A 14,038-nucleotide genomic window follows, 5' to 3' on the forward strand; every position below is an offset into this window, starting at 1 on the left:
AGGAATTACTTGATAAATGATTCACCCATCCAACTCGTCACTATGAGGTTACATCGTTATCATTTATCAAAATAAACATGGATTAATGTGCATGTGTATCAATCATCATGAACTTAATAAGGTTACTACCAAGAATCCATATCCTTTATCAGGAATTGATGACCTTTTCGATCAACTTCAAAGGACTAATTATTTCTCGAACATCGAATTACGTTCCAGCTATCATCAAATTTGTGTAAAAGAAGGTGATGTTGAAAAGACAACATTTCGGTCTCATTACGTAAAATATGAATATGTGTGCTGCCATTTGGCATTATTAATTCTTCGATAGTGTTTATAATCCTAACGAATCGAGTTTGTAAACTTTTTATTGATAAATTCGTAATCATTATAGATGATATTCTCATTTATTCAAGAAGTTTAGAAGAACACAAATAACATTTGAACGAAGTGTCACAAGTATTAAAAGAAGAGAGGATATGTACTATATTCTTGAAATGTGATTTTTGGTTATGGAAATCCAATTCCTTGCAAACTTTGTTTCCCAAAATAGAATCAAAGTGGATCCGAAAAAAGATGAAGTTGTAATGAAATATGAGCTTCCGAAAACTTCTGTAATGTCCCAACATTTATAAGGTAAAAATTTCACTTTTAATTCCACGATAAACACCATTTACCCTTTGCAATCATTCAAAAGTTTATCAGAGTAAAAATAGTTATCAGAGTACAATCCCTAAATCATAAAGTTTCGGAAGCATAGGTGTATGAGATGCGATCACATCGGGGCCTTCCCTTTCGAACCGGAAGTACCTAAAACCATTAACACTAACCATAAGCACAAAGCTTAGTGAGGTCCCCAAAATACCGCATACCATACATATACGTCAGCTCAAGGTTATACCGGTCCTATTTAACCCTAAGTCTATTTCAACTCATATGTCAGCAAAAGGTTGTATCGGGTCTATTTCACCCCCAGGTCTATTGTAACTCATATGTCAGCACAAGGTTGTACCGAGTCTATTTCACCCTCGGGTCTATTTCATCCTGATTCTATTTCAACTCATATGTCAGCATAAGGTTGTACCGTATCTATTTCACCCTTGTATACATATAGCAAACAGGCACATAGACATACAACACATACAACAGGAGTCACAAAGACTACAAGCACATACAATCCCTAGTGTCATATAGTATAGAGAGAAAACTCACATTAGTCCGCTAAAAAAAACAGATGCTCGGGCTACTAGACTAGAGAATCCCTACACTAACCAATCAAATACAACCAAAATCAATAATTGAGTCATAACCCATATCCGGCGCTTTAATTTACTAAACCTGACTCCTAGGGTAAAAGACAATTTTACCTTTTCCCCTAAATTGGCCCAATTAACCGTGGCCCAAACTCAATGGCACTTATAGCCAAATGATGACCGAAATCTAAAAGACACTCAACGCCTAATATGGCCCAATTCCATAAAATCCCAAGGCCTAACAATGGCCCAACTCAGTAATAATGGTGGCCCAACAAATGCCCAGCACCCTAGAGTCCAAAAGTGGCCCAAAATCAGAAAGCCCAAATGGTTCCTAGTTGAGTACACTTAGCGTACCACTTGGATATACCTCGCGTACAGCCTGTTGCTGCATAATGTACAACTCGCCAAAGCTTGAAAACGGGGAATCCATGCATTACGTTAAGCGTATGCATACGTACGCCCAACGTACTCATCATAGGGCCAAAACTCACATTAAGCACTTAACGCTTAAGACCAAAACGTCCAAACTCATATCTAACCTCTAAATTGTTGGTGATTTTGATCATCAATGTTATTTAAGTGCAATGAGATTACTTTGTGTTGACCAAAAAAATGATCTTGATAAATATTAAACAAGTAAGGAAGGTGTGGAGTACACACTTGTTTAAGTTTGATCAAGTTTCAAAGTACACTGTCATTTAGGGGTGAAGCCCATGAACGAACGGGGGTCCGGGGGCAGCGCCCCTGGGAGCGGGGTCCAAGGGGCGGCAGCCCCTGGCGGGGTCCAAGGGGCAGAGCCCCTGGCTGGGATCGAATTGAGGATTTGGGAGTACCACCAAATACTTCGATTTGAAAGTGATTGTCACAATTCTCAGAATTTCCAAGCCTTTCTACACCCAAATTTCTAACATAAATAAGGTATTAATCCATAAAGTTTCCAACTTTACTCCTTTGCATGTCTTCATGGGACTCAATATTTGTTTTTATCCATCTAAGTCCATAATATGAACACAAACTCTTACATGGTTCATCCAAACCCATAAAGATGACAGTTTTATGCACCTAAAACCTTAGAAACGCTAAGATCTAACATTCTAAGCTCCTCGAGTAGCTCATACTCACAAGGATGAATCAAGGGACCATAATAAACCCAAAACAATCCCTAGACTAGATCTAACACCTAGAGTCATCAAGTTAGAAACTTTATACCTCCTGGAACTTAATGAAGATGATTAGAGCTTGAGTACACAAGCTTCAACACAAGCAATGCTCCTTACAAGATCTCCTTGTTCTCTAAGGCACACCAAAAAGCAAACCCATGCTTGAAATTTATACAAGAGAGGCTAGGGTTTCGAATTTAGGGCTAAATGGGATGGAGGCTGAACATAAGAGGGTTTGAAAATGATTTAAGGCCTTTAAATAAGGTCCAAGACCCTAAATTAGGGTTTGAACTAGACTTGAGTATACCCAACGTACTACATTGTGCATCCGCGATCACTTAGTTCAGTACATCCATTGTACACCTCTATACACCCAGCATACTAGACTAACCCATAATCCTCCTAACCTCCGAAGGCCATAACTTCTTCGTTCTAACTCTGATTTCAATGATCCTTATATCATAGGAAAGGTAATGACAAGCTCTACAATCCAATCAACTCTCCTTTACCTTAAAACGTTCCGAACTCAGATCCAAAATTAATGAGAGGCCCAAACCATCACTTTACTATTATACCCTTGGGCTCCAAATCACAAAGCAAACTCTCGGTACCCACAACTGGCATTATCCACCACCAAAAAGGTCTAAATCTCTCTTTCCCCAATGCCCAAAGTCTTATGATAATTGATATTCGGGTCACGTCGGCCTGAATTATGAAATGATTCGAAACAAGGTATTACAAGTTCAATTAAAATAAGAAGTTTCCTTGCGTTAGTTGATTACTATAAACGTTTTATCAAATATTTTTTCTCATATCGTGGTACTCCACACGTCATTAGCAAAAAAGGAGTGAAATATGTCTCGAAAAAGAAACAATAAGAAGTCATCTCAATGTTCAAACAAATTTTATGTGAAGCACCTATATTTTTTTTATCGGACTAGAAGACTTTGTTAGGAGAGTATCACCCAAAACTGCACAAAAGAACAAACAAAAATAAATTTGGATGAGGCATGTGTTTAAAACATTTTCCTTACAATAAATTTTCCCTATATGGGTGTTTGTTTCTTAGGATACAACAACAGAAAATGATTTTTCTAGGTCACCCGAACCCTGACTTGGCCCGAAAAATACCTTGGTCGCAACAAGAGTTGGAAAATGAAGCAGAAGCGTAAGAGAGGAAGAGAAGTATTTAGTTTCATTCGGTGTATCCAATCAATAGTTGAATACTTGTATTTATACTTGGAGTAATAGAGGTAAAAAAAACATGAATGATGACAAATTCAAGATCCCTATTTAATTAAGAAAAGAAAATCGAAATCTAATTATTAATAGTCTTTAATTCGGGTTTGTAACTATGAATTGGAAAATAAATAATTGAAAAAAGGTCATTGAACTTTTCTGGTCAACTGGTGGTGCATTCGTACTCGCAGGACGCGTGCTCGCACACAAGTTTGGTAGCCCGATGCCAAATTGGCTCACATTTTCACCCCTATGCATGCGCGCAAGAGAGAGCCTTGGTTCCATAAGTATTACAAAGGTAGCTAGGCTCTGTAGTTATAAGCCCATTTCTTTTTCATACTACCACCAATGTGCGATGAAGTAAACCCAATAAACCACTTGTTTATAGTCTTCCAAACACCTCACTTTAACATGTAATTTCTCATTCATCTTTTATCCAGTTTGGACGTATAATATATCAAAACGAAGGTGTCACAGAGAAGAACATGAATATGTAATCATTTTTCCATTTTGATTACATCTAAAGTTTGAAATTCATGCTCAAAATGGGAAAAAATCCATTTTTGAAAATTAGTAAAACCAATTTTCCAAAAATCTCCTACATGAATGAAAATTGCTTCAAAATTTACAAGTTTCTTAGGTAAAATACAGTAGTTGAATCATGCATAGGATAGGTAGGTGTTATCCTTTGAACCTTCCCTTAAGATACATATTTATTTTACTATTAGACTAGTAGACTCGATGTCCTTAAACTATTCTTCCATTTGTGTAAATAATCAATACATATCTCACATGATTCTTCATTGCCTAGTTAGGTTCTCATTAATGTGTCGGTTATGGTCATGGACAAATTTCTGGTTCTGTAAGATCTCTTAGAAATTTCCCATCCTATTCCCTTTAGAGCGACGCCAGTTCTCTCTTACATAGGTGATTCTATCATATCGTTAAGATATTAAGCCTGATGATTTCCAACTTATCATCAATTATTATAAGCTTAACTTGCATCATTGGTTGTTTATAGGAATGGGTTGGTGTAGACCCCCACATTCACTTATGTTATATACAATTAGGTTGTCCCATTGAACTTAGATCTTGGGATCTCCATTTAACTAGTTTGGGTTTTCCTTCGCAATAACTTATTCATGCATGGGTTTTAATCACATTCCTTTTTATGACTTTGCAACTAACTCCATGTTTAACCCTTTGGTTAGCTGATCATTACGTAGTCGATTACGATAACTCCAGTTGAGAGTAGCTTTCTAATGGTGTTGTGTTTTCGACGGATATATCGAGACTTACCATTATACATAGTACTTTGCGCCCGTCCAATTGTAGATTGACTATCGCAATGGATTGAAATTGCAAAAAATGGTTTAGGCCATCCTAGTATATCTTTCAGAAATTGTCGTATCCATTCAGCTTCTTCTCCACTTTTATCAAGTGTTATAAACTCATATTCCATGATGGATCTAACTATAACTGTTTGTTTTAAATATTTCCATGACATAGCTCCACCTCTAAGTGCAAACAAGAACCAAATGGTTGACTTGGAATCTTTAATGTCAGATATCTAATTTGCATCACGATGCCCTTCTCTCACCTCAGTATATCTTGTATAGTGCAACCTATAACTACGAGTATACCTTAAGTAGTGTAATACTCATTTAATACTCTTCTAGTGCTTATCACTCGTATTACTAGTATATCTACTTAGTCAGCTTATTACAAAAGTGAAGTTAGGTATGGTACAACTCATAAGGCACATTATAATAGCAATAGTTCTTGCATATTGGACTTTGTGTAACTCTTTCACCTCTATGTTTACTTAGATGGTTACTTGTATCAATTGGTGTCCTAGCCATAGTAGTATCACCAAAGTTGAACTTTTCTAGAATTTTGTCCATGTAATGAGTTTGACTTAAAGTGAGTCCATTTTTAGTCCTTGTGATCTATCTTCACACCAAGGATTACATTTCCCAACCCCATATATTTCATTTTGAATCTTGCCTTTAGCATGTTCTTTCTTATTGAACCATCTTACCATTGCTACCAACATAAGCATATCATCAACATAAAGGCATAAGATAAGATAACCCTCACTTGTGTTTTTAATATAAACACACTTGTCACATTCATTAATCTTGTATCCACTTTCCAACATTGCATGGTCAAACTTATAATTCCATTGTTTTAGGTCTTGTTTCAACCCATATAATGACTTCACAAGTTTGCAAACCTTTGACATTAATCCTGGGCAACATACGCTTCTGGTTGTTCCATGTAAATTTCTTTTTCTAAATCCCTATTTAGAAAAGTTGTTTTAACATCAATTTGATGTACGTCAAGTTTTCTTATAGAAGTGATTACAAGTACCAATCTAATGTATGTGATACATGTGACAGGAGAGTATGTATCAAAGTAATGAAGACCACTTTTTCTGTCTTAGAAATATGTTTTAGAAAAGAATTTCTGAAAACATAAGCAAACCAGGAGTGGTATTACTAGAAACTGAAACAAAACATAAATCAAAAGTTGTTTTAGGAAGAAAAAAAATGTTTTTCTTTGAGAACTGTAACAGAAGACAGAAGCGATTAATATTTTTTTCAATTGTTTCTTTCGCACAAACGATTTGTTTTAAGACTGTTAGGATAGTATCACCCAAAACTGCACAAAAGAGCAAACGGAAAGAAATTTGATTGAGGCATGTATTTAAGAAAGTTTCCTTAAAAAAAATTCGCCCTATATAGGTGTTTGTTTCCCAAGATACAACAATAAAAAGTGACTCTTCTAGGTCACCCGAACCCTAAATTGGCCCGAAAAATACCTTTGTTTCAACAAGAGTTGGAAAAAGAAGTAGAAGCGGAAGAGAGGAAGAGAAGTATTTCGTTTCATTTGGTGTATCCAATCAATAGCCTAAGACGTGTATTTATACTGGGAATAATATAGGTTAAAAGTGTAACTGATGAAGAATTAAAGAGCTTCATTTAATTAATAAATCAAAACCAAAATCTAATTATTAATGGTCTTTACTTTGGGTTTGTAAATGTTAATTGAAAAAGAAATGATTGCAAAAAAAATCTGTAACACCCAGTATCAGAAAGGCTAAGAAAGGAACGGAAAACCCTAAGTCAAAGGGGGGGGGTCAACTCGTCAAGTCCAAGGAAGAACTCGACGAGTCGGAGCGGGATCTGTGTGAAAGATTAAGTGACCGACTCGATGAGTCGGTGATTCAGGTCTAGGTTAGGAAGCCCTAATTCCAGGACTTGGTACCCTATTTAAGCATCTTATTCTCTTCCCTAGGCTTCATTTGCAGCCTCTCTCGTCCAGAACCCAAAACCCTAGTCACCCAACTCCATTGTTTGATCTTTTGAGAAGATTAAGGGCCTTTAGAGTGCGTCTTGGAAGCTTGGAGAGAAAGGAGCAAGGAAGGAAGAGTAGATCCAGACTCCATATTGACTTGGCAACTGTTAGGAGGTAAAAAGTCTGAATCTTGAGCTTTTAAGTGATAGATCCCCTTTCTAGCTTTTCTTTTTATCACAATTGGATTATTTCCAAGTAGAATCCGAGTATTAAGCCTTTGAGGATGGATTGGACAACAGATCTGGACATTCTAAAGCTTTAGAAGCGCAAAGTTGTTGGATTTATCCAGCTAAGGTCCCATTTCATGACCTAGGCCTTCATTGTAGCTTGGATTAAGTGTTCTAGCCTGATAACACCTTGCATGCACGTAAAGTTAGCAACTTTACGTGCAATGCTAGCATTAGGAGCCCAGATCTATGAGTTGGAAGTGTTGGAATGGACTGTAATCGACAGAATAGAGATGTAACAAAGTGGACTCGACGAGTCCGTTCATGGACTCGGCGAGTCGGGTCGCAAACCCAAACATTTTTGTTTATGATTCGGATCAGTGAGTGGAGTTAGTAAAGGATTCAGCCAGAATGGGTCCGTAATGGACATGAAAATCATAGTACTCGACGAGTTCGAGGAGGAAATCTGCAAGTCCAAGACAATCTCCTTAGTTATGAAGATGAACTCGACGAGTTGTTCATACAACTCGGCGAATCATGGTCTAGGCATTCATACGATGATAATGAACTCGACGAGTTCAGGGATGAACTCGGCAAGTCGGTTGAAGATAGTCCCGAAGTGTTAGATGAAGGAGAACTCGTCGAGTTCTCGCTAGACTCGACGAGTGGAGTCGGGGTTGTTTTGGGATTTGAGGAGCATGGACTCGGCGAGTTGGCAGAACAACTCGACGAGTCGAGTCAACTGGAAGGTTGACTTTGACCAGGACTTTGACCTTGAGAAGGACTTTGACCAGAGTTGACTTAGTTGACTTCTTGAGGACAGTTAGGCTAAGTGTTATTTTGGTATTGGTAACTCGGGGAGCTAGAGGAGTAGCGGTTCGGAGAGTTGTCGGATAGCAGCCAGAGGGTTATCAGCAGAGTTCATCAGTGCATGTGAGTTTCCCATTGTGTGTATGGGTCTACGGCCACAATGTCGGCCCATGTAGTTATGAGTAGGAAGACCCAGGGGTTAGCCCTAGGCACTATATGCTAGTATGTTATTCCGGACCAAGGTCCGATGTCGGGCGGGTGCCTGAGGAAGGTTTATGTGTTTGTTATTCCGAATCAAGATCTGATGTCGGGGTAAGCCCGAGGTAAGTTGCATGTTAGATTATACTTGTTGTCTGTGTGATACATGTATGTGCCTGGTAGGGAGGTGAGTATGGTAGAGGTCCCGTATCTCACCAATAGCAGAGTGTGGACGGTGTTCCATATCTCATTAGCAGCAGAGCAGGGGCGAGGCCCAAGGTAGGAAGGGAGTGAGTGTGGGTTGGACCCGTATCTCACTATCAGTAGGAGCGTGGACAGGGCTCCATGACTCATCAGTAGCATGACAGGGGCGAGACCCGAGATAGGCGAGGCCTTAGAACAGGAATCCAGTAGTATATGTTCAGTTTATGTGTTATGCTATGATTGTATGTTAGTATATGTTAGCGGGCAGGGCCCAGAGACAGGCGGGGCCTAAGTGAGACAGATCTGTATACCGAGCGGGGCTCGATGCCAGGCAAGGCCTGATGCCGGAGCGAGTCCGATGTCGGGCTAGTCCCGATGCAGCAGGGGCAAGGCCCAGTATGTGATTGTGAGTATGGTATGTGGTAGGTTGGAGAACTCACTAAGCTTCGTGCTTACAGTTTTCAGTTTTGGTTTCAGATACTTCTGGTAGCGGATGGAAAAGCTCGGGATGATCGCATGACACACACCATAGTTAGTCAGTCTGGGATGTTTTACTCTGATAATAAGAATATGTTTTGAATTAACACTCTCATTTTATGTTATGATTTATGTTATGGATTGACAATGTATTAAAAACGAAATTTTTAGTCATAATTTTTGGGATGTTACAAAATCCTTAATAAGAACACGAAATTTTTAGTCATAATTTTTGGGATGTTACAAAATCCTTAATAAGAACTTTTTTGGACGTGCACTCACACACAAATTAGTTGCCCGGAGCCAAATTGGCTCACATTTGCACCCCATGCATTCACACATAAGAGAGTCTGGATTTCATAAGTCTTACAAAGATAGTTAGGCTTTGTAGTTATAAACTCATTTCCTTTTTAAACTCCCACCAATGTGGGATGAAGTAAATCCAATAAACCACTTGTTTATACTCTTCCAAACACCTCACTTTAACATGTAATTTCCTATTCATCTTTAATCCGTTTTGGACGTATAATATATCAAAATGAAGGTGTCACGGAGGAGAACACGAATATGAAATCATTTGTCCATTTTGATTACATATAAAGTTTGAAATTCATGCTCAAAATGGGAAAAAACCATTTTTGGAAATTGGTAAAACCAATTTTCCAAACAGACTTTGTGGTTTAAACCGACGCTTCAACAAAAGGCCTCGGATATGGTGTAATGAATAGAGGGAAAGTAATCGCTTATGTTTCTAGGAAATTGAAAGACACCGAAATAAGATACACGGCTCGCAATTTGGAACTTACAACTATTATTTGCACGCTTAACATTTGGAATCACTATTTGCATGGAACGAAATGCAAATTTTACAAGGATTACAAAAGTTCGCATTATGTGTTTGCTCAAAATTACCTTAATATGTGGAAAAGAAGGTGAATTGAGCTTATAAATGATTATGATTGTGAACTAATTTATTATGTTAGGAAAGCTAATGTTATAGTCGACGCCTTGATCCAAAAAGAGAAATAAAAGCTAATTAAATGAAGATCAATGAGAATAGAACTAATATATAATGTTATTGAGAAAATAGAAAATACACAAGTGGAAGCCATGAAAGAGGAGAACACTCCAAAGAGATGTATTTAGGTTTCCGGATTCGGAGACAATTGGGAGCTAGTGTTGAATGACGTCATAATCTAGTGGATTTCGATGTAATTCCAAACACTCCAAAGAGAAAGGAGGGTGATTCTTGAGGTCTTAAACTCAAACTAGAACCAAAATAAGTGATTTGAATAATAAGTAATTGGAGGAGGTATAACCAATATTTGACCCATAAATGTCATGACTCCATTAACCAATGAAGAAAGACATTGTCCTAATGTCATCTAATTAGACTCTAGAACGTTTGTTTGTTGACACTATATGTCCACGTCGGATATGTAGTTAGAGGGATTGACTGTGAAAAGAACCATAACAGATTAACCACAACTCACACTTTGATAACATGTTTAACAAACATATATATGTACATCTCTATATATATTCATATATTCTAATAAGCAGCATGAAAAAACTTTAAAATATGTACATATAATGTCATTCTTGTGTTTGTGTTTTTGAGAACGATAAATAAAGCAAATGATGAAAAACCCGAAAATTGCATCCAAATTTAAACAAAGATAGCCATAAATTTACATTTTACATCCCTGATTCTTCTAGGAGTTTTAGAATATTATGTTCAGGTGCACTGATCGATGGCAATATCATTCGATTTGTCCGAGGTCGTGATTTTGATCGTGGTGTCTCGGGTTCGGGTGGGCCCCCCGTTTCATCATGCATTCCGGGTAAGTCGACCCGTTTTTGCACGCCTGCAGATACGCGTTCTTTCCATATTCTCCCATCCTTTTTGTTATGTAACAAAGCAAATAAATTAGCAAACAAGGTATAAAAATGAATTAAAAAATACCTATATAGATTGTCAAATAAAGACCTCACACATACAATACCTTAAACTTTATAGAATTTACATCATCATTTCATTTTTTATAAGTACCATTTTTTTTCCTACAATGCATTAAGCGCTATAAATTTTTAATGGATCATAGATTTGCAAAATAATAATAATAATAATAATAATAATAATAATAATAATAATAATATAAACATAAATTTTTAATGGATTGCAAAATAATAATAATAATAATATAAACATTTATATTTTAATCATTTTATATTAATTTTTTTTCCATTGTTTGGTTCAAGAGTAGTTAAACTCATTATGATTCATAAAATGTCAAGTGGACATAACATCCAACCATTCTATTAAACTATTATGAATAAGACAAGACTTGCTATTACTTTTTTGGCAAATGTTTTTTATTTTATTACTTCATAGCTTTTGTAATTTTTTTTTTTTGGGAATTCATATTTATAACATTTATAAGACAAACATTCATTTTTGGCTAAAACGGTAATTTACCGGTATCCAAAAGACTTATTTTTTTAATTTAATACAAAAAGAGCAATTTTTTAACTTAATACTATTATAGTAAATAAGGGTTTTTTACTTTTTCCCATTACATTTTACTTTTTTTATTAGATTATCCTACTTTATTTCTCTTTCCCATTTCCCCAAATGTCAAGTTTATCAAATATATAGGAATATAAATAAGCATGGGCTTACATTGAGGATCGAAGGTTCAGGCAATGGGCATTGAATGGGTTGATCGAGGTCAAGAGGCTCAATCGGATGCTCGACAGGCTTAAACTCAACTGCAACTTCGATTCCATGATGAGAAGTCGACATAAATCCTGTAACATTACCAGTTGTTTCTATAGCCTCTGTATCTTCAGCTACAACTTCCCTTTCGTCCTTTATGTAAAAAATCAATCGACTATACTCAAAACTTATGCTTTCCAAATGCAAAATTGGCATAGAATTCATGATAGATGTTATATAGTTACATGTCGATAGTAATCGTATTCCATAAAAGGAAACAACTTTCATCAATTTTGGTTTCGAATTGAAACTCATTTGACTGTCGATAGTCAAACATGGTAGACATGTAAACAGAATCAAATTTTGACTTTTACGTTTTCTATGAAGACAACAGCCAAAATCCAAAAAATTCAAGTGAATCTCAGCAAAATTGGATTTTATCACATAGTGAAAGAGACCCAGAATGCCCAAAATCAGATTCTTTGTTCAGGCTATTGAAGAAAAAGTCAAACCCCCAAATTTTGCATTTACAAATGTCAAAAACGAATTGATTAGAAAACGAATAACCCTGTACCCATCATCAACCTAAAGAACTTTATGGATTGAATACTGATTAAGACAAATAGAATTGCATAGAAAACGAAATAAGAGAACCTACAGGATCCATGAACTGTGATCAATAGTTAGGAGTTTACAGAGAGATGTTGTAACTTACGAGTGCACTTTGAGAGCGACGATGGCCATTTCTGCTGACAGAAAATCTAGAGAAAAGACCCACCATATCTTTTGCTTTAATTTTGGAGCAAAAGAGTAATGAAATAGCTCCAAACGTGATATGGGTGTGATGTCGTTAGATTGCTTTGCTTTCTCTTTGTAAGAGAGAGAGAGAGAGAGAGAGAGAGAGAGAGAGAGAGTCCAGAGAGATTGTAAGGTGGAAAGGGAAGATGAAGACGGACGGTTGCTTGGCTAGGTGGGTTTTGTAATATGCTATCTGTCATTATACATTATATATATATATATATATATATATATATATATATATATATATATATATATATATATATATATATATATATATATATATATATATATATATATATTTAGACAAAATTTAAGATTGTTAATTTGGAGGATAACTATAACAAACATTAAATTTTTGATCCTAATGGTTTTATTTTGTTGTATTATTGATCTTTTCTATTATTATCTTTAATATCAAACCATTAAATATATGTAAAAGACATGTTTATATTTAGAGTAAATTGTAAAATTCATCCCTATGGTTTACAAAAAGTACAATTCAATTCCAATTTTTTTTTATCTCATGGTCGGTCCAAATTTGAAACTTTAAAGCAACTTTGGTTCCTCAAATTAACTGTTCATCCAAAACATTCTTTAAGTCTCACATGTCTCTGAAAGTCAGAGGCATTTTTTGACCTTTAAGGTTTATTTATTTTTTAATTTCATTTGCCTCATTTCACCCACATCATCTTCCTTCCTTAAATGGATGAACCCACTTAAAGGTAGCAACTTTGGTCACCATCTCCGGCCACCCAATACTAAGGCTGTAAAAATTATACTATGGAAAACCAATCAACATGCTACCAACCGAACCAAGAAAGTTGGTAGTCAATATATTTGGTAGCTAACATGTTTGGTTGGTAGTACCGTACCAATTGAACAATCTTGGTACGGTAATGATACAAAAATTTGAATATCATGGTAATACTATACCAACCAATTCATATTTTATATATATATATATATATATATATATATATATATATATATATATAAACAAAATCGTAAATTTCAATTGTTAATTGTGTTTAGTGTTTACATTTTTAAGAACGTTATATAAGTTATTTGGTCGCATTAGTTAATAGTTATTACCACGTTAAGTCACAAAATTAAAATATTACTTTAGCGTTATTTTCAGTAGAATTCTTTTGTAAATTAAAAGAACTACGTAACAAATTTCTTTACTAAATGTCTAAATTACCTAATGTATTTGCTTATTTTAAAATTTTACAATGAACTATTAAAAGAAGTCGATATATAACATTACCAATTTGTATCAACCAAATTTGTGTTGGATTAATGTCTAAGTCCATAAATATAATTGGTATGTACTTGACCCGAGAGTAGCATAGTCCATTTGGGTTGCATATCACCAGGACAATTTGATAGGATGGACTTTTGAGAAGAGGTTATTTATGATTTGTTAATATATTATAAGTTCTAATATATTAATATGAAATCAGATTATTTAATTAGTATTGATCAAGAATTAGTTTGAAATTAATTTTGTGATCAAAAGAGGCTAATTAAATAAATGAGGATTGATTTGCTAAATCATTCATTCTTATAAAGTGGGCTTGTGATCCATAGTTCTTTATGTTGGGCTAAACCCATGTGGTGAACCATGGATACTCCATGGAGGTTAAA

At 35.6% G+C, this 14,038-nt stretch overlaps 1 protein-coding gene across 1 annotated transcript; it reads right to left on the bottom strand.

Annotated features, from left to right (window-relative positions):
- Window positions 1-10,378: 10,378 nt before the first annotated feature.
- LOC145056765 (uncharacterized) lies at window positions 10,379-12,574 on the bottom strand. The gene is made up of 3 exons (XM_079004486.1): window positions 12,306-12,574; window positions 11,555-11,743; window positions 10,379-10,773 (listed from the first exon to the last, which is right to left on the bottom strand). Exons 1-3 carry the CDS (start codon window positions 12,369-12,371, stop codon window positions 10,570-10,572), a joined length of 459 nt encoding a protein of 152 aa, XP_078860612.1. The 5' UTR covers window positions 12,372-12,574; the 3' UTR covers window positions 10,379-10,569.
- Window positions 12,575-14,038: the final 1,464 nt, after the last annotated feature.

This window comes from Lactuca serriola, chromosome 6 (genome assembly GCF_051521515.1).
Source record: "Lactuca serriola cultivar US96UC23 chromosome 6, Lser_US96UC23_V15, whole genome shotgun sequence".
Taxonomy (NCBI): domain Eukaryota; kingdom Viridiplantae; phylum Streptophyta; class Magnoliopsida; order Asterales; family Asteraceae; genus Lactuca; species Lactuca serriola.